The following is a 20,572-nucleotide window of genomic DNA, read 5'->3' as shown; positions in this document are numbered from 1 at the left end:
CTGTAAGGAATTGATCCGGGTCTTTCAGTGCACGTTTCCTATTTAATCTGCGTAAATATACGCCGCGTTATTTGTTATTTGAGCCCGGAACGAGGCCGATTTGTGTATTAAATGCATGCAGTGGTCACAAAATACCTTAGATTAGATCAATAGTATAATTAATAAATACGTGTTCAATGATAGAGAGCTTTCACCAACCAGGAGATGATGGTTAAGTCTTTCCGTAATTTATCTAAGTGCTTTATGGTCGGAACCTCCGCGATTCGCTTAAGGGTCACATATCACTAAAGAGACAAACTGTGTAAATGGCAGGGGCGGCGACTATATACTGATGGCTACATGCCAACTTAAATAGAATAAAAAAATACTGTTAATTGTTTTGGTACGCTCAAAGCATGAAGCTGCTTTCATTCGATATCTGTTGCTCTATAACACGTCTCCTATTCCCTCTTGCAAATGATGGTTCAAATGGCTCTGAGCACTATGGGACTCAACATCCTAGATCATCAGTCCCCTAGACCTTAGAACTGCTTAAACCTAACTAACCTAAGGACATCACACACATCCATGCCCGAGGCAGGATTCGATCCTGCGATCGTAGCGGTCGCGCGGTTCCAGACTGACGCGCTTATAACCGCTCGTCCATAGCGGCCGGCTTCCCTCTTGCACGAGCGAGTTTTCTTGCATAGAAATGTCCTTCTACAAAACCACTTGTCCAATTTTCCCCGTCATTCCTCGAAGATTGTTGCGTTGCATCGGTTATGTCGTTGCACATCAGAATGTCTCAACGGCAAATATGTCTCTAGTTAATAGGATGTCTGCTTTCGAAATCTAAGAAAACATTAGCACTGAACCATTCCACAAGCACGTTTATTTCTTTCATTTGCGTTTTCGTTAGCAAATTCTGTTCAAATTCGCTCAAAAACAAATCTGAGGCTTAAAGTAGCTTCGAGCTCCTATAGTTCTGATATTAATTAGCCTTTAATAATCAAGTATTCAAGAACATTTTAAACTGGTTAACTTGTGAACCTATTGTAGATCGTCTGGGTGGGTGATTCTGGCTTCAGTTTTGCACCGCACTACAGTTTTGCAGTTACAAAATTTGTGTGCGATAAAATATGGTGTGAGATGAAAGAAAAAATGCTTGACTAGAATTTACCATGTTCTCCGTCACATCCCCATCCGGCCACACTCTATTAAGCTTTCCTTTGTTTCCTTAAATTACTTCCGGCGAATATTAATCAGCACTTGTATATCGATTGTACATTAAATTCTAATCTTCCGACCTTTCCACTTCCTTCAATAGAAACGAAACTAGCACGAAGAATAATATAGTGGCGAATTTTCTTTTCAATTTATGAACGCTCTGAGCATTTATACAGATTAAACATTAAAGTTATTTGCCACACAGCGTCCGAACTCTCTTCCTCGCTTTGCGGAAGGATGGGAAGGGGCGGGGAGTTATTTTTCTTCGAATCCATACGAGTAAGCTTAACAGAATGCCTTTCGTTTCAGCTTGTGCAGTTTCATCTCTTCCACTCTCCGCAGGGATCAGCAATATTGATGACCATGAAGGACCAGACTCTTGTACATAGAAGGATACGTTGCTAACCTAATCCACGGTAGCACCAGTTAATTAAAAGCTACGGGCCAATTCGAGAATCAGTTATTTCACAGCGATTGTTTAGAGTAGTAACTAATGCTAATGCATTTCTTCTGTTCCAGAAATACGTCAGCGAAGCGAGCATCGTCCGAGAGTGCGCTGACAAGTGCGTCGAAAAAGGTAAGCACCAGAAATGCAAGAGTTTTAAATTCCACATCTCGTGAATTATTACGTCTACAGCACTACATGTAGCCAAAAAAAACCTAAAAGCGTTACATGCCACCTTTCGTGAAAATAGGTTTCTCGGGACCAGAATTCATGGATGAAAGCCACTGTTTCCAAATATTTTGCAAGAAAATACATTTGTGAAAGTAGTCATTGTGGAAATGTTCTGTACCGTTTCATTAACTTAATGAATACACATCTTCTTTAATGAGAACCAGACCAAAACCCCCTACGCCATAATTCCTTTTGAAACACATTTTCAGCATAACCTTGCTCTTTCCGAAGTTATTTCGTTTATTAATTCCTTAAAATAGCGACAGTGAATAATTCTTTACCCAAAGGAATAACTCTGAGAAAATGGTGCTAAAAGTCTAAATACATATATTTCCAACTTCAACGTATATTCGTATTATTCCTGAAAGATTAGATATTTTTTAGATAGCATCTTCACAAATACTTATTTTTGGTACTTAGCTCATTTACGTTTTCTTCCCTTGAGTTGTGGCCGTCCATACCATTTCTGGATATTCTCAGTTAATCATCACATATAGAAACACTAGGAACTGCGCATAGTGTATTTAAATGTAAATTAGATTCTGTCCCCACTTTATGAAGTTCCTACTTTCCTTAAACGAAAATTAATTTCTGCCACTGTAAGAAGATTGTCTTCAGAAAATTTTTCACAAAATAGTGTTTTGTATCAATTACAGCATGATCTAATTATCTTATATCCTGTTACTACTCTGGAACGTTGCGATAGTTTCTGTGCCTATTACGAGAAACACTTCGTACTTAACGAATTGTTATTCTCAATACATAATCCATTTTCTCTCTACCAGTTCCAATAGATTTGATATTTTATATATTTATTAAAGCACGCTCCTTGGTATCCATTTGTTATGTCATCATAAGCAATTTCTCACAAGAAACGGTTCTTGATCAATTTCCTTTTAATTTTTCTGTTCTGAATCGTGCATAATTCAAGCCTTATGAGCTGTCTTTAGGAAATACACGTGTGTCAGCTCACTTCTCCTTTCTCCCCTGTTCCAGCCTGCTAGTTGTTGTATCATATTCCTTAACGTGAGAGAACTGTATTTCGCTCTTAAATCACTTTCACAGAAGATCAACTATGAGATGATGATCCTTTGGCTAAGTGATTCACAACGGTATCTTCGCGAGTAGTCTACTTGAGTACCGTATCCTCATTACAGCCTCCCGTAAATAAATAAATTCGATACACTCCTACAATGTGCTATCACGTAGATCAATAATAGCATATTTTCTTAAGTATGCACTGTAATATTTGTTCCTTGTGTTCTAGCAGCCACAAAGAAGGTTTGTTCTATTCCTGCATTTTTTTAGTCTATAGTCTACAAGCCAGAGACGAGTAATGAAGAATGATTTCGACTAACGCTTTCACTCCGACGAAAATAAATCGGACGTTACTTACGGTCAATGATAGGTAAGAGAGGTCAGCTCTGTGGACCTTTCGTAGAGAATATAACAGTCGAAAAATCGTAAACTGGCCTCATCGAGCTTCCCACAAGCATATACATACGTCTTATTTCTGCTGTCTGAAATTTTCTTCTTGGACATGCACAGTGCCAGTTTTCATTTGAGCCTCTTATTAAAGATTTGGTTCTGTATTTCCCTATACATTACGCAAGCTAGTATTCAGAGCGTGAATGAAATGAAAATAAAGACTTATACAAAACTGCCACCAGTCACTTTTTTGAATAATTATGTTTTATTCCATGTACCGGTTTTCGAACCTTTTCAGGATCATCTGCAGGTGGTTTCAGGAAGTTACATCATTATTGCTAGCATAATGCTGGGTGTTGGCTCTAAGACAAAAAGATGGAACACACTTTAATGTATCGCCATGACTATAGCTTATCTGTCGATATGGATGTAAATTAGTTTTTTACTTACTGCGACAGTATAGGCGGCATTTTTTCGGTTAGTGTCCATCTGTCTACCTTCACTTTGATGTCCAGTTATTATATCACTGCACACACTTCCACACAAACTACGAGGCCTGTTCAGAAAGTAAGCTCCGATTGATTGCCAAATTGAAACCACAGTGAACATCAGAAATGTTTTACTTGTAACAATTAGCTACACCTTTCAGCTACTTCTCTACGTAGTCGCCGTTCTGACTTAGACTTTTGTCATAGCGTTGTACCAACTTTTCAATAGCCTCATCATAGAAGGCAGCCGCCAGTGCTTTCCGCCAATTCTCCACGCTGGCCTACACCTCGTTGTCTGTGTCAAAATGTTGTCTTCAAAGACAGCGGTTCATGTGACCAGAGATGAAACTCAGGGGGAGACAAATGCGGACTGTATTGTGGGTAATCTAACATTTCCATTTGAAAACGATGCAGGAGCATCTTCATTGCCCCTGCAGAATGCGGCTGAGAATTGTCGTGAAGACGAAACAGCACGACAGTTATGTAATGTTAGCTGCATAGCTTCAGGAGAAATTTCTCACCAGGCCCTCGTACTTGGCGGCAGACACTATTTTCTAGACATCTTTACGCACTCACTGCGAGCTCAGAAATGAGAAGAGCGACGTGATGCTAACTGGGGTTATACTAGAGACACTACCCAACACATCTGTGCAAAGCTTTATCGGATTTTCATAGTCGTTTCCATTTCGCGACCGATCGGAGCTTACTTTCTGAACGCCCCTCGTATATTAATTTACACTCTGACAGCGTGACATTTTCAGCATCCAGCATGCGCTTTGCAACTGTTGCTTGTAACGAAGATCTTGACAGAAAGATATGGCATAGGCCTATTTTGCACAGAGGTGTAATTTGTTCTTCTTTACATGTACTAAAGTCGATATAAGGGCAAATATTTTAGTCAGACTGGCGATATCATGAGAGCACAAACTAAATAAATAAATAAATTACTACAAGAACAAACTTCAGGTGATCTGATATCTTATTTCTATTTGTATATTACGTATAATACAGGCAGTTTATAGCATTTTTAATCATGATTGGCATTAACATGAACACCCAGGAATCAATAATACAGAGTTATTGTGTCTGCAGTGAGGTGCAGCTATCCGTATGACTAGGACCATTATATTTAAATTAACAACAAACCTTCAGATGAACTGTTGACTTCTCCTGTCGCAGTAAGTAAAAATCTTATCTACAGATAAGCTATAGTCATTAAAGTGTGAGGCCGGCCGGTGTGGCCTTGCGGTTCTAGCGCTTCAGTTTGGAACCGCGTGACCGCTACGGTCGCAGGTTCGAATCCTGCCTCGGGCATAGATGTGTGTGATGTCCTTAGGTTAGTTAGGTTTAATTAGTTCTAAGTTGTAGGCGACTGATGACCTCAGCAGTTAAGTCGCATAGTGCTCAGAGCCATTTGAACCATTTTGAACCATTAAAGTGTGCTCCATCTTTTTGTCGTAGAACCAGCACCCAGCACTATGCTAGCAATAATGATGGTATTTCCTGAAACCATCTGAAGATGAACCTGAAAAGGTTCGAAAACCGGTTCGCAGAATAAAACATAATTATTCACAAAGGTGACTGTTTGCAGCTTTGTATAACTTATTTACATTCTATATACACACACGGTTCTAAAATATCCATAATGGATAAGCATAATCGATTGCCCCGTACGCAAAAGGAAAAGGCCTTTCTCCAAAGGATTCTCTAAAACAGTTGCAGTTACGGTGTTACAAGTTTCATTGCATTATCGATTTCGAGGCTTCAAATCGACAGTTACGTGTTAATTTCCCATATCACACAGGCTGTCAACCTAAATACGGTAACCACATCCTCCATCCGCGTCACCATGCCAGCTGGTGTAGTGTCACTTGTATGATGCTGCGAACATAGAGTGTGGTTACCAGTATTTCGGTTGACAACCTGTGTAATCTCGAAAATTAACATGTAACCGTCGATTAGATGGGTAATTATAAAGATTCATCTGAAGAGGAGGCGTGAAATGTCGAAATAGATCACGCAATAAATCTTGTAACACCATAACTGCAGCCTGCGACTGCTTTATTTATTGTTATTACTAGATGGAGCTGCGTTCCAATCACCTACTATGGTGGATAATGAAGATACTCTCGTATTTGTTGGACTAGTGCTCTGGGAACAGTTGAAATGGTTCCCTCCACCCCTTCCCTTCAGTCTGATATCGTGTACAATAGCTCTGAAGAGCGATTTTTGTGTGCGCGGTCTATATTTCAGATAGTACACACGACCTCACAGTTCCCCCCAGTAAAGGAAACTCTCTCCACAGGCCGTCCATCACGTGTTTGTAGCGTTTTATGTTTCATAGAGAATCCCTGTAGCTGAGAAAAAGTAAATCGTACCTACCTCTATCCGATGAATTTGATTGGTTGTTAACGCTTTCACACCACTTCGTAGAATCACTTGAGTTTATAGTAACACTAAAGATGTATAAGATTAAGAAAGCACCAGAATTACGTGATGAGTGAATGACTGCTGACTATTCAAACAAACGAGATTCGTAAATACCATCGAACATTCCGTATTCTTCATTTATAAAGACGGTTGTGCGCCTGGTTATATATTAGGCATATTGCTTTATTGTCAATACGGGACATGATGGGAAACAAAACTGATTTTATTCTGTCAGGTACGGTTATGAGAAAACAAAAATAAAGAATATAAACATATATATTTGGTAGAGCACTTGTCCGCGATAGGCAAAGGTCCCGAGTTCGAGTCTCGGTCCGGCACACAGTTCTAATCTGCCATGAAGTTTCATATCAGCGCACACTCCGCTGTAGAGTGAAAATTTCATTCGATAAACATATTTCTACTTGATAAGCACAAAAGAAGACTTACAAAAGATTCTATTGCAGCCACTGTAGTTTCTTTTTTCTGTCATCTTTCATAACAAATTGTTTGTGAACAAATTCACGCTCCTCGTAATTGAAGATACTTTTGAATGCGATTAGGCACACTCCTTACCAGATTGTCCAGATAAGCCTGTCGGATATTATCCCGTTCCTCCATAGCGGCCTCTATGACGTCCTGTAGGACCTCGGGTGGCTCAGAACGATTGAAAACCGCTCATTTTAGCATGGCCCATGCATTTTCAGTCCATTTAAGATCTGGAGAATATAGAGATCATTCCATCTGACTGATTCTGTTCTCCACCAGGAAGGTGTTCACAAGATTGTGACGATGGGGGCGTGCATTGTCGTCCATCAGCGTTTATCCCGCTCCATTAGGCTCACCAAATGGAACCACAATGCGTGCGAGGATGACGTCCTCATACTTCACACCAGCCATCCTACTTGATTGCAACAAGGTATGTCCTGTGGCCATATATGGTTCTGCCCCAAAACATGACTAAACGGCCTTGATAAGGGTGGCAGTCTACGATACAGTTAGGGTGTAACCGTTGCCCTCGTTGCGTCCACATACCAATATCAGCATTATCAGCCTGGAGACTGATACGGACTTCATCAGAAAAATCATTGTGTCCCGCTGCTGCCTAGGCCACAAAGAGTGTTTTAGTGCCCCTCTTTGAATCCAATTTAGAGCAGGAACCTTGAGAGGTTTTCTGGCACGTAATCCCTGCTCATGGAGCCTATTTAGTATTGTTTGTATTGACACCTGCGCACCTGTAGCTGGTTGGAATTGCCACCTTAGACGTGTAGCATTGGGTTGAGGGTTTCTACTCGCTCAGATGACGGTCCTGCACACCTGTCGATTTTCTTCTCCGGCCGTTTCTGTGACTTTCCTCAACTTATCCTGTCGCTAGAAACTTACTCTAAATTCTAGAGAGACATCAGTTTGACTCACAGCGACACTCACTGCAACGTCCACCTGTTTCATTCCTTGCTCCATTGGAGTGACTCTGCGAAGTTTCTGATCGTACGTTATTGTTGTCCGAGCCATCCTGAAGCGATAAAACTCTCGTAACGACACGTAGCACACGTACTGCAACGTTTATAGGTAATGCGGTTGCCGTAGATTGACACATAATGCCCCCTCGCAGACATGTATGGACTACTGCGCTAGAATTACATTAGAAACAAAGTAATGCAGTGATGCCATAACATATTTCTGGATCACAGTGTTCCATATTAAAGTTTCAGTAATACGCAACATTTATTTTGACCACTGTGTTTACAAATGTCAGACTGAATCCAAGGGAATGCAATGAGCATAATACATGAGGATGTTCAGGGACTGACGTTATGAACCCTCTCAGAGTAGACTGAGAGTAAACAGCGGAATCATTCGAAGCCACGCTGTTCGACTTTAAGGGAGACAGTGTAATATCACGCCATGAAGTAATGATGTAACACAACGTTAGATTAACCTGTGATAAGTTGGGAGAGAGTCAGATCACACCTATTGTAACGTGATCTCTAGGCGGCATTAATTTACAGTACATGGTCGGATTTCAAGAAGCCTCAGACCGCTTGTGCTGCACGAGCTTCTAGTTTTCATATACTTCAAAGCTGTACTTCTTTTATGTTTTTTTTTTCTTGCAGAAAACAGGACTGATATGATATTTTGAATTTGCAAGTAACTTTTCTTTTTACATACAAATACCTGAGGTTCGGGGATTTGATTTTGCACGTGCACTTAACACAACCTTGTCCAGTCCCGGCAGATTGCTGAGTTGCGGCTATCCTGAGAGATGCTCCTTTGTCCATCGGAACACGTTTGGACTTAAGGAGAGATTTCTTGCAAGGTGTGAACTGTGACCTTATGTACAACAGGTCTAGAATTCCTTCTTCGGTACCCATTTTATAGAAACGATCGTTTTTCACATCAACTACGACAACTAAAACGTTTAAATTACACTTATTTCACACACACATTAAAAAAAAGTTTTGTTTCACCTATGTTCCGAGAGTTCAGGAACCTGGAGTAGAGATTAACATAAACATTATTTCCGCCCTTTTTATTGCTCATGAAAACCACACATTGCATGTTGTACCACCACACAGCGAGACCTTCAGAGGTGGTGGTCCAGATTACTGTACACACACCGTTACCTATAACACCCAGTAGCACGTCCTCTTGCATTGATGCATGCCTGTATTCGTCATGGCATGCTATCCACAAGTTCATCAAGGCACTGTTGGTCCATATTTTCTCGCTCCTCAACGGCGATTCAGCGTAGATCCCTCGTGGTTGGTGGGTCACGTCGTCCATAAACAGCCCTTTTCAATCTATCCCAGATGTCTGGAGAACATGCTGGCCACTCTAGTCGAGCTGTGTCGTTGTTGTAAAGGAAATCATTCACAGGATGTGCACGATGGGGGCGTGAAACGTCGTCCATAAAGACGAATGAAACACCAGTATGCTGCCGATATCGTTCCACTATTGATTGGAGGATAGCATTCACGAATCGTACTGCTGTTACGGCGCCTTCCATGACCGCCTGAGCATATATCGGCCCCACCTAATGCACATAAGGCATTCAGCCTGGACGGGTTGCCTCCAAACACATCTCCGACGATTGTCTGGTTGAAGGTATATGCGACACACTCATCGGTGAAGAGAACATGATGCCAATCCTGAGCGGTTCATTCGGCATGTTGTTGGCCCCATCTGTACCGTGCTGCATGGTGTCGTGGTTGCAAACGTGGACCTCGCCATGGACGTCGGTAGTGAAGTTGCGCATCATGCAGCCCACAGTTTGAGTCGTAACACGACGTCCTGTGGCTGCACGAAAAGCATTATTCAACATGGTGCCGTTGCTGTGAGGGTTCCTCCGAGCCATAATCCGTAGGCAGCGGTCATCCACTGCAGTAGTAGCCCTTGGGTGGCCTGAGCGAGGTATGTCACCGACAGTTCCCGTCTCACTGTATCTCCTCCATGTCCGAACAACATCGCTGTGGTTCACTCCGAGACGCCTGGACAGTTACGTTGCTGAGAGCCCTTCCCCAAAGTAACAATGCGGACACAATCTAACCGCGGTATTGACCGTCTAGGCATGGTTGAACTACAGACAACACGAGCCACGTTCCTCCATTCTGGTGGAATGACTGGAACTGATCATCCGTCAGACCCCCCCCCCCCCCTCCCCCGTCTAATAAGCGCTGCTCATGCATGGTTGTTTACATCTTTTGGCGGGATTAGTGACATCTCTGAACAGTCAAAGGGACTGTGTCTGTGATACAGCATCCACAGTCAACGTCTATCTTCAAGAGTTGTGGGAACCGGGGTTATGCAAAACTTTTTTTGTTGTGTGTATTATGCCTTAAAAGTAACAAGCTTTCTATTAAATACCTAGGGAAAGATTCATTTGATATCCTACCTAATGATTTTTGGCATTCTGTCACTGCCTTGGCATTCTTTAAAATGCCACATTTCACAGTTTACCGATAACATATACACTAAAACAAACAATGCGTGTGGCATGCTCACAAAATTGATCGTAAAAGGTGGGTAGCAATGGAACAAGCAAAGTCGAATTATCGAGATTTGGTAAGTGTAAGCAGTATACTTCGTTCTTTCAAAAATGGTTCAAATGGCTCTGCGCACTATGGGACTTAACATCTTAGGTCATCAGTCCCCTAGAACTTAGAACTGCTTAAACCTAACTAACCTAAGGACATCACACACATCCATGCCCGAGGCAGGATTCGAACCTGCGACCGTAGCAGTCCCGCGGTTCCGGACTGAGCGCCTAGAACCGCAAGACCACAGCGGCCGGCTTCGTTCTTTCATTGAGAAATATTTCACCTGTCTTATGCTTGGAGGTTACTCTACAGAAACAAGCAGTTCCGACGGAAAAATGACGGTCTGCAAAGGACACTCTTTAACATGTGTATAAAAACATGTTACACAGCTAGAATTTTTCATGAAAACGGGTGCTTTCTGGAATCCTACGGCCTTCTCTAATATGACTGTGGCTTCACGCACTTTCATCCAAATGCCAGTATCAGAAATACAACTATCAGATAAATACACAAAAAACCAGGAACACCTTATCCTGTACGACAGCTTGTTGACCTTCCCTCCCCTCGTAGGTTACGGTAACGATGTACCCAGAATAACAGAATACAGCTGCAGGAAAAAAACGTGTTAAATCTACAGGAAAAAGTAATAATGTTGAAGGTCGCACATCATCGTGGGTTTCTCATTACGACGGAAGACGCTTTCTAAGACAGTGTAATAAGAATTGCTGTTATAGCGTCGGCTTAGACGTTGGAAAATTGATGCCAGTCCGATTGTGAATAATGGTTGTGAATGAAAACATAACTTCTCTCCGTCTTCTTTGTAGCTTAAGTACAGAAACACAGGAAACAGTTCTCAATCAAATCTCTGCCTTGAAGTGGGTGAGAACCGGTAAATCTGGTTCACTGTCTGCCACTGAAGACTGAATCACAGTTGCCTAAGTCACAGTTAAGCTTGTCCACAGCTCGTGGTCTAGTGGCTAGCGTTGATGCCTCTGGATCACAAGGACCAGGGTTCAATTCCCGGCCGGGTTTTCTCTGCCCGAGGACTGGGTGTTTGCGTTATCCTCATCATTTCATCATCATCATCATTCGTGACAGTGGCTAGATTGGACTGTGAAAAAAATTGGACTCGGTAAAAATTTGGACTTTGTACGGGTACTGATGACCAAACATCATCATCATCACAGCTAAGCTTTCACACGGTGCACAAATTATCTCTGACTGCACATACACTACAACGCACCATAATACCAAAGCCCTGTAGGTTGCACTTTGGTAGACGCCAAGTCTAGACTAGTGGCAGCTACACGTATCATTAGAGGCGAAGGTCTAATGTCGATAGACTGGCTGGCATCGGTATAAGTAAGGTCACAGAGCACCGAAACGAAGAGGCGAAACAGTGCCCACGACAGCTGCGCTGTGTTCATGGATGCGCGCGCTGCGGTCGGCCAGTTTGGCGCAACTCGTGGCGGCTGCCAGATATTCTGTTACCAACAAACCAGCGTGTTTGGTTGCTGGCTGCGATATTTACTAACACGCGAGACAAGCTCTGGACGGTGATGGGCTTGCTCGCATGTGAGCTGGCACCAGAGGACGGCGAGTGAGTCTTGGCCACCCGAAGGACGCAGGCGTGCGACTGGCTGTAGTCATGCAGGCGCGTAGCCGCAGAGACAGCAAAAACCATATAAGCCAATCTGTGTGTAGACACTCTGAGCAGACGGAGAATAACCAACATGCAATAGGGACGTCACGATATACGGCAACTGCGAGCCGACCTCAGGTATATCAGAGTCTTTATCGCCCTGTCTGTTAAGCAACACTAACAGCAGCTCCAAGAATGAAGTCTCTCCTACAGTATTACCTTCTTCTCCAACTGATGATTGTCAACACCAGAAGAGATCCAAATTTACTCGCGATTATGCATGTTGCAATCTTCATGATTATGCACTATCGACAATTTAGACATAAGCAAGAGGTCTTCCTATGGTCGATGATCTACTAACGTTCATGCTAGTAATAACTCTGAGCTTTGCTTAGCCATTTCTCCCCAGTATGGTGTGTCCTTTCTTCTAGAAGTGACAGATGAGAAAGGTACTCAAGAGGTCGTCTGTAGACTTGGGAATATAGGAAGGTGGTAATATGAAAACCTTTGCTGTGTGGCTGGGTCTGGAGTAGCTCATGAGTAGCTCAGTTTGTAGAGCATTGACAGCAAAGGGTTCGTGTATCGGTCCGGCACACTGTTTTAATATGGCAGGTAGTTCCAAAACTGGATACTACCTCTGAAATTTTGGAAAGGCGGTAAAGATAGCCCAGTTTGATATTCGTGACGCTGCTCTAAATACAGAAACTTTGTCCTAGGGGCGTTCAGTAAGTAGCGCACACTTTTTTCGACCAGTTGCAGTTGAAAAAATGCGGGATTTGCTTAGGAACATCGTGGAGTATTTCTGCTCCAACACCTATAGTTCCGTGAAGTTACGATAGGTGGTGGCGTTATACCTACACTTCAAAATGGCGTCTGTAATGGAGTTGCGTTCCAAGCAGACAGCTGTCATTGAGTTTCTTTTGGTGGTAAACTAGAGCATCGCCAACGTTCATAGGCGCTTGCATAGTGCCTACGGATAAGTGGCAGTGAACAAACGCACGGTGAATCGTTGGGCGAGGAGTCTGTCATCATCGCTATAAGGGCACTCAAACCTCTCTGATGTCCATCGTACCGGCCGGTCACATACAGCCATGACTCCTGCAACGTTGGAACACGCGCACACTGTCATTCGAGGTGATAAACGAATCACAGTCACAAAACGTCGCTGCTCAACTGTTGGTAGTGCTGAAACACTCGTCCACCACTCGGGATACTCAAGGGTGTTCGTCTTTCACACTGCACAGAACGAATCTCACTGTGTAGCAGAACTGTTGACATGTACTCACACACAAACATAAATTAATGACGTAACTTTATTTTTTCAACGTGATGGTTAAAATTACCTTCAGATCACCTTAAATGATGGTAATGTTGAATTTTCACATCTATAGAACAGAATCCACTACCGATTTAGTCCTGAATAAAACACCGACCCACCGGTTTAAATATGAAACTTCTGCCTTCAGGTTCTTCCTAAACAGATTAAATAATGTTCCCTGCACATCAGGGCCTTATGAAAGGAAAATTAGATGTAATCAAGTATGTGCGTTATGGGTTCCAGGGTCTATAATTAAAATTCAGAATGAAAAAAACGTACTAGTGGAGTGTGGTACAGAATGAGAGGGAATTACTCTTAACCCAGTGATGAAATGGAATGAGTTTCATTAGATGCCATTTCATGGACACGTATCAGAGAAGGCTGAAAAGAAACTGACATTAGCCAACATAGTTTCAACATTTTTATACCAAAAAAATTGGGCAGCCACCTAACAGAAGACCATAAAGAGTTTCCATCTATTTGGCCCAGCCGACCATTGTGGCCGAGCGGTTCTAGGCACTACAGTCTGGAGCTGCGCGACCGCTACGATCGCAGGTTCGAATCCTGCCTCGGGCATGGATGTGTGTGATGTCCTTAGGTTAGTTAGGTTTAAGTAGTTCTAAGTTCTAGGGGACTGATGACCTCAGATGTTAAGTCACATAGAGCTCAGAGCCATTTGAACCATTTTTTTGCTCGGCCCAGTTAAGGATGCACTCCACGGGAAGCAGTACGTGGATGATGCAGAGGTTGCTGATGCAGTGGGACTTTGGCTCCGACATCGACCAGTGGAGTGGTGCCATGCGCCCCCCCCCCTCTAGTAAGGCGGTGTAAGGGTGTCGCATTGCATGCAGACTATGTTTAAAAATGTTTACAACCAAAAAAGTGGAAAATAATATGGCGTTTCGAGTCCTGAATAAAACCAACCTGCTCTCAGAAAAAAAGTATTGGATTACTTATTGGACGCCCATCACATTTTCCAGAACAACATCTACTTGCCTATTACAAAGGTCGCTATTAACCAGTAGATTGCTCAACCTGAGATTAGGTTGCATAGCTGAGCAATGAGGATGCTCCCTTTTACTCCGTTTGAGTATAAAATAGAAATGAGGGCGAAAGGTGCTACTTCTAGTACGTTTTGCCGTGCATTGGACCGAAGTATGCATGCGTGTCTAAATACCTCCCCCTACTGAAAGAATTACGGCTTGGAGGGGAGTTGGCTCTTCCGTAGTCCAGTCAAAAGCAGCGCCTAGGCAGAGAGCTGGAGAAAATAGGGCACGAGGTGAAGCTGGCGAATAGAATGGAGAGGTGGGATGGGAAGGGATGACTGGAAGGGCGCAGGGCCGGCGTTATCTGCAGCGGCGGCGCCCTCAGGAGAAAGGAAGAAGCCAGGCGTGCGCTGCCGCTCGGCCGCTCCTGGCCTCCGCTCTCCACCGGATTGCCGGCAGGCCGGCCAGGCAGCCAGCGCCCTTCTGCTGGCAGCTGAGAGCCTGCTGGCCGCCGCTGCCGAAGAGGCCGTACTGATTGCCTCACCCCCTCCCTCCACCCTGCGCGCACCGCACTCCGCTTTCTGGTGTACCTCGGCGCTAACAATACCTCCTCTCAACAGCGCAATTTTTCATTTTACATCGACACCCTTCGCGAGAGCTACAGACATGGCCTTCGCCACACAGAATCGTAGTCATTAAATAAGCCGACCTTGGGGAAGACCAGTTTGGGTTCTAGAGAAACGTGGGCACACGCAAAGTAATACTGACCTTCCAACTTACTTTAGAGGATAAGCTAATGAAAGGCCAACCTATGTTTATAACATTTATAGACTTAGAGAAAGCTTTTGAGAATATTGACTAGAATACTCTCTTAGAAATCCTGAAGGCAGCAGGGATAAAATACGGGAGGCGAAAGGCTAGTTACAGCTTGTACAGAAACCAGACGGCAGGTATAAGAGTCGAGGGGCATGAAAACTTCTGTAAAGTTTGGAAGGTAGGAGACGAGGTACTGGCAGAAGTGAAGCTGTGAGTACCGGCCGTGAGTCGTGCTTCGGTAGCTCAGTTGGTAGAGCACTTGCCCGCGAAAAGCAAAGGTCGCGAGTTCGAGCCTCGGTCGGGCACACAGTTTTAATCTGCCAGGAAGTTTCAAAATAACTGTTGTTGGCCGAAGTAAAGAAGATATAAAATGTAGACTGGCAATGGAAAGAAATACATTTTTTTAAGAAAAGATATTTATTAACATCGGGTATACATTTAAGTGTTAGGAAGTCTTTTCTGAAGGTATTTGTATGAAATGTAGCCACTTATGGAAATGAAAAGTGATAAAGAGCTTAAAAAAGAGAACAGAAGCTTTTGAAACGTGGTGCTATAGATGATTAGATGGGTAGATCTCGTAACTAATGACAAGGTGCTAAATAGAACTGGGGAAATTTGTGGCACAACCTGACTAGAAAAAGGGACCGATGGATAGGATACTTTCTGAGACATCAAGGGATCACCAGTTTATTATAGGAGCGAAGTGTGGAGGGTAAAAATCGTAGAGGGAGACTAAGAGATGAATACAGTAAGCAGATTCAGAAGGATGTAAATTGCAGTAGGTACTGGGAGATGAAGAAGCTTGCAGAGGATAGAGTAGCATGGAGAGCTGCATCAAACCAGTCTCAGGACTGAAGACCATAACAGTAACAAATTTTAAAGAATCCTTCTTTTGGAACAGTAGCACCTGCGTAAGTCCAATTTGTAAAATGAAGGAACTGCACTACAGCTGCTGAATCAACGATCTTGTATTGCACACAAGACCGGTTTCGTAACACTAAAATGTTCCACCATCTTGCGTAAAGTGTAATAATGAAAGTATTGTGCTATACGGTAGTTGGAACAGATACTCCAGTTTTAAAAAAATATCATAGGAGGAACTCTGCAGATAAAATTCCTAAAATAAATTGTTCGGTTGGTACATGAGTTCGTAGCGTTTTTGCAGAAGTACAGTAAACATAACACATACACACAACAGAGACTTTAGTAATCAGTAATATATTCTCGTTCACTATTTACAACAGTGTGCCAACGCTGTGGTACCTTCTAGAGTCCGCGACTGTAAAACTCACGTGACTTTGTGGCGAAGAACTCGTCGAGTGAGTTTCGGAGTGCATTTTCGTCCGGAAAGGAAGTTCCATGAAGGCTGTTCGATAGACAGCGGAAAAGGTGATAATCCGAGGTCGCAAGATCAGGCGTAAAAGGTGGCTGCGAAATGAATTCCCAATCTAGCTCCTCTATAGTGTTTTCCGTGAGTCTAGCAGAATGCGGGCGGGCGTTATCGCAATTTACGCAGTCTTCTAGGAGTGATTGGTGTCGTTCACGAGTCAATTGACGACAAGCAAGTAGAGGTTCACTTATGGCCATCCACAGATTTTTTTGATTTTGGCTTAGAGCACTCGGTGTCCAAACACCCGATCTTTGAACCTTTCTCATTGCGTGCAAATGTCGCACGATGTTGAAATGATCACAGTTCATCACATTTGTCAGTTTTCGAGCATACTGAAGTATTTCATTGTGGATTAATGTGTTTAAACGATCTTCATCAAACGCCGCAGGTGTCTCTGAACGTGTAACTCAGTAATGTCACAATGTACCTTCTTAAAACATGCTCTATCCAAAGTTATTATCCCCATACGCGGCGCAAATGTTTCTGCGTTCGCTGCTTTCGCCCCTCTACTGAACTCAGACAGAAGAATATGTCAGAAACGCTCCGATTTCTTCACTTGGCACTCGATTTTCTAGCGTCCACAGCTCCGCTCACTGTCTACAAATGACAATATGACAGAACGTAAACTCAAATAGCAACAGTCCACTACAAATTAAAAATGACGACCGATAAATAAACCCATGGCAAACGCTATACCAACATGCAAAATGAAAGCGCTACGAACATACGCGCCATCCTAATAAGAGAGCATGACGTTACTTACAAATAAAATCACTTGACCTCTTCCAAATGTTGTCATGGAACAGATGTTTAAACAAGATAAAAATGTGGTATTTTCGAGTCGATTCTGCGAAACTTTCCATACTGGGCTCATTAGAAAGAAGATGATTACAACCGCCAAGAGAGGTGTATTACAATCAAAATTGATACTCCTTTTAGCTCGACGCCTATGTGAGATACTCCTACAGTTTTGACAATCAGAGATAATATGCTTAGCAAGTAGTTTTGTAAGCAGACAGGTACCATTACATGTCTTTGGAAACTAAATTAAGAAACCAAATTACAGGCTTGGTCACCGGAATGAAGAAGAGTGAAGAAGTAAGGAGTAAAAGGGGCACCTAGAAAAATTCGAAAGAAACGAGATCACACCGGATACCGAATGTCACCATGCGCGATATGAAACGGATGTGTGATTGGCAAACTGTTTAGACCGGAAAAGCTGGAAGTAAAAGCAGAAAGGAGACGGAACCATAATATTATGAGAGAAACAAGTTATTACGTCACATGCACACGTTAACATACCTGAATAGTGTCATAATTAAGCAAAATATTTTTATTATGCAGGTCAGTGAGTTCATTAATCGTGTCAAGAGGATGGGAACGGAGACTTCTTAAGATTTCAATTTCGTCCAGAACATTAACTATCCGACCTTTCTCTGCAGAGTGTATGACATACAAATTATCGCTAACCTACTGCAGCTGGTGTTGATTGTCAATCAAATGGATGGTCAAAGCCGACTTGGAATTGGCCAAGTGTTTATGGTCTTTGAATCTCGTATGAAAATAGTACGGGCATGTACGACAAATGGAGGAAACCAGAATACCAAAATTGATACTGGAGTGGGAACCGGAGGGGAGAAGAAGAAGAGGACGACCTATGACCACCTGACCCCAAAATGTAAAGCACACAATGAGGAAAATGGGCGCAGAGGAAGAGGACACACAAGGTCAAAAGACCAGGAGGACTATTTGGAAAATGTAATTTAAGAACGTTTATTCTTTGAATAGTAATTTCCGAGTAAATTGTTATGTTGGAGATAAGACTCTGCAATGAGGAAAAGCTCGAAAATAATTTAAAAAATCCTACCTGTCTGGCCAATACATTTGCTCTTACACATCCAATTTGTGCCGCTCTCAATACGATACACACCAGGATATAAGGAAAGATCCTTTTTTAAAACTTCACGCTTGGTTAATCTACTGCCCAATTATTTTAGCATAAAAAATGCGGGAGTCGTGTTGGCTAACGCCAGTTTCTTTCCAGTCCTCTCTTATTTGTGTCCATGACATGAAATCTTATAAAACTCATTCCTTTTCATCACCGGGTTAAGAGTAATTCCTTTTCGTGCTCTTCCACGCTCCACCAGTGACTTTTTTTTTTTATTCAGCACCTCAGTCATAGATCCCGCATACCCATTACGCACAGCAATATACTCGATTATACCGAATTCCCTTTCATATACCTCTGATGTGAGGGGAATGTTATTTGATCTGTTTAGGAGGGACCTGAAGGCAGTGGTTTTATACACTAAGCGCCAGAGAAACTGGTATACACATGAGTATTCAAATACAGAGATATGTAAACGCACAGAATAGGGCGCTGTGGTCGGGTAAGTGTCTGGCGCAGTTGATAGATCGCTTACTACTGCTACAATGGCAGGTTATCAAGATTTAGGCGAGTCTGAACGTGGTGGTGCTATAGTCGGCGCACAAGGGATGGGACACAGCATCCCCGAGATAGCGATGAAGTGGGGATTTTCCCGTACGACCATTTCACGAGTGTACCGTGAATATCAGGAATCCCCAAAAACATCAAATCTCCGACATCGTTGAAGCCGGAAAAAGATCCTGCAAGAACGGGAGCAACGACGACTGAACAGAATCGTTCAGCGCGACGGAAGGAAAACCTTTCCGCAAACTGCTGCAGATTTCAATGCTGGGCCGTCAGCAAGTGTCCACGTATGAACCATTCAACGAAATATCATCGATATGGGCTTTCCGAGCCGACGGCTAACTCGTGTACCCTTGATGACTGCGCCACACAAAGATTTACCCCTCGTATGGGCCCGTCAACACCGGCATTGGACAGTTGATGACTGGAAACATGTTGCCTGGTCAGATGAGCCTCGTTTCAAATTGTATCGAGCTGTTGGATGTGTACGGGTATGGAGACAACGCCATGAATCTATTGACGCTGTACGTCAGCAGGGGACTGTTCAAGCTGGCGATGGTTCTGTAATGGTGTGGGGCGCTCGCAGTTGGAGTGATGATACGGGACACCTGATAAGTCTAGACAGGACTATAACAGGTGGCACGTACGTAAGCATCCTGTCTGATCACCTGCATCCATTCATGTCCCTTGTGCATTTCGATGGACTTGGGCAGTTTCAGAGGGACAATGCGACACCCCACACGTCCAGAACTGCTACAGAGTGGCTCCAGGAACACTGTTGTCATTTCAAACACTTCCGCTGGCCACCAAACTCCCCAGACATGAACATTATTGAGCGTTTCTGGGATGCCTTGGAACGTACTGTTCAGAAGAATTCTTTGCATCCCCTCATACTCTTACGAATTTATGGAGAGCCCTGCAGGATTCAAGGTGTCAGTTCCCTCCAGCACTGCTTCAGACATTAGTCGATTCGATGCCACGTCGTGTTGTGGCACTTCTGCGTGCTCGCGGGGGGCCCTACACGATATCAAACAGGTGTACCACATTCTTTGGCTCTTCATTGTATTTAAACGGGTGGCTCGATGTTATATTCAGGACTAAATCAGTAGTGGACTCTTCTCTATAGATGTGAAAATCTACCTTACCACCATTTAAGGTGATTATGAGGTAATTTTAACTATGACGTCGAAAAAAATAAAGTCACGTAATTAATTTCTGTTTGTTTCAAAGTACATGTCTACAGTTCTGGTACACAATCATATTCATTCTGTGCATTGTAGGAGACGAACTGCCGTAGTAATTTAAATCATTTGCGTTTGTAGGTATAATATCCAACCAGTCACTTTTTGTCAACGGCCTTGCCGCAATGGTAACACCGGTTCCCGTCAGATCACCGAAGTTAAGTGCTGTCGGGCTGGCCTAGCACTTGGATGGGTGACCATCCGGTCTGCCGAGCGCTGTTGGCAAGTGGGGTGCACTCAGCCCTTGTGAGGCAAACTGAGGAGCTACTTGATTGAGAAGTAGCGGCTCCGGTCTCGGCAACTGACATGAGGCCGGGAGAGCGGTGTGCTGACCACATGCCACTCCATACCCGCATCCCGTGACGTCTGTGGGCTGAGGATGATACGGCGGCCAGTCGGTACCTTTGGGCCTTCATGGCCTGTGCGGGAGGAGTTTAGTTTTTAGTTAGTCACTTTTTGAATTCG

The 20,572-nt window shown here is 43.3% G+C and overlaps 1 protein-coding gene and 1 pseudogene across 1 annotated transcript in view; both read left to right on the top strand.

Annotated features, from left to right (window-relative positions):
* The window catches only part of LOC126474284 (uncharacterized), a 272,295-nt gene that overhangs the window by 215,325 nt on the left and 36,398 nt on the right, over positions 1 to 20,572 (top strand). Inside the window, exon 3 of the mRNA XM_050101747.1 lies at positions 1,726 to 1,783. Coding sequence (XP_049957704.1) covers positions 1,726 to 1,783 — 58 coding nt within the window. The remainder of the gene's footprint in view (positions 1 to 1,725; positions 1,784 to 20,572) is intronic.
* Positions 20,215 to 20,332, top strand: LOC126475663 (5S ribosomal RNA; annotated as a pseudogene).

This window comes from Schistocerca serialis, chromosome 4 (assembly GCF_023864345.2).
Source record: "Schistocerca serialis cubense isolate TAMUIC-IGC-003099 chromosome 4, iqSchSeri2.2, whole genome shotgun sequence".
NCBI lineage: Eukaryota > Metazoa > Arthropoda > Insecta > Orthoptera > Acrididae > Schistocerca > Schistocerca serialis.
Note: the sequence above shows the minus strand (reverse complement) of the source record. Positions and strands in the feature narration are given on the sequence as shown.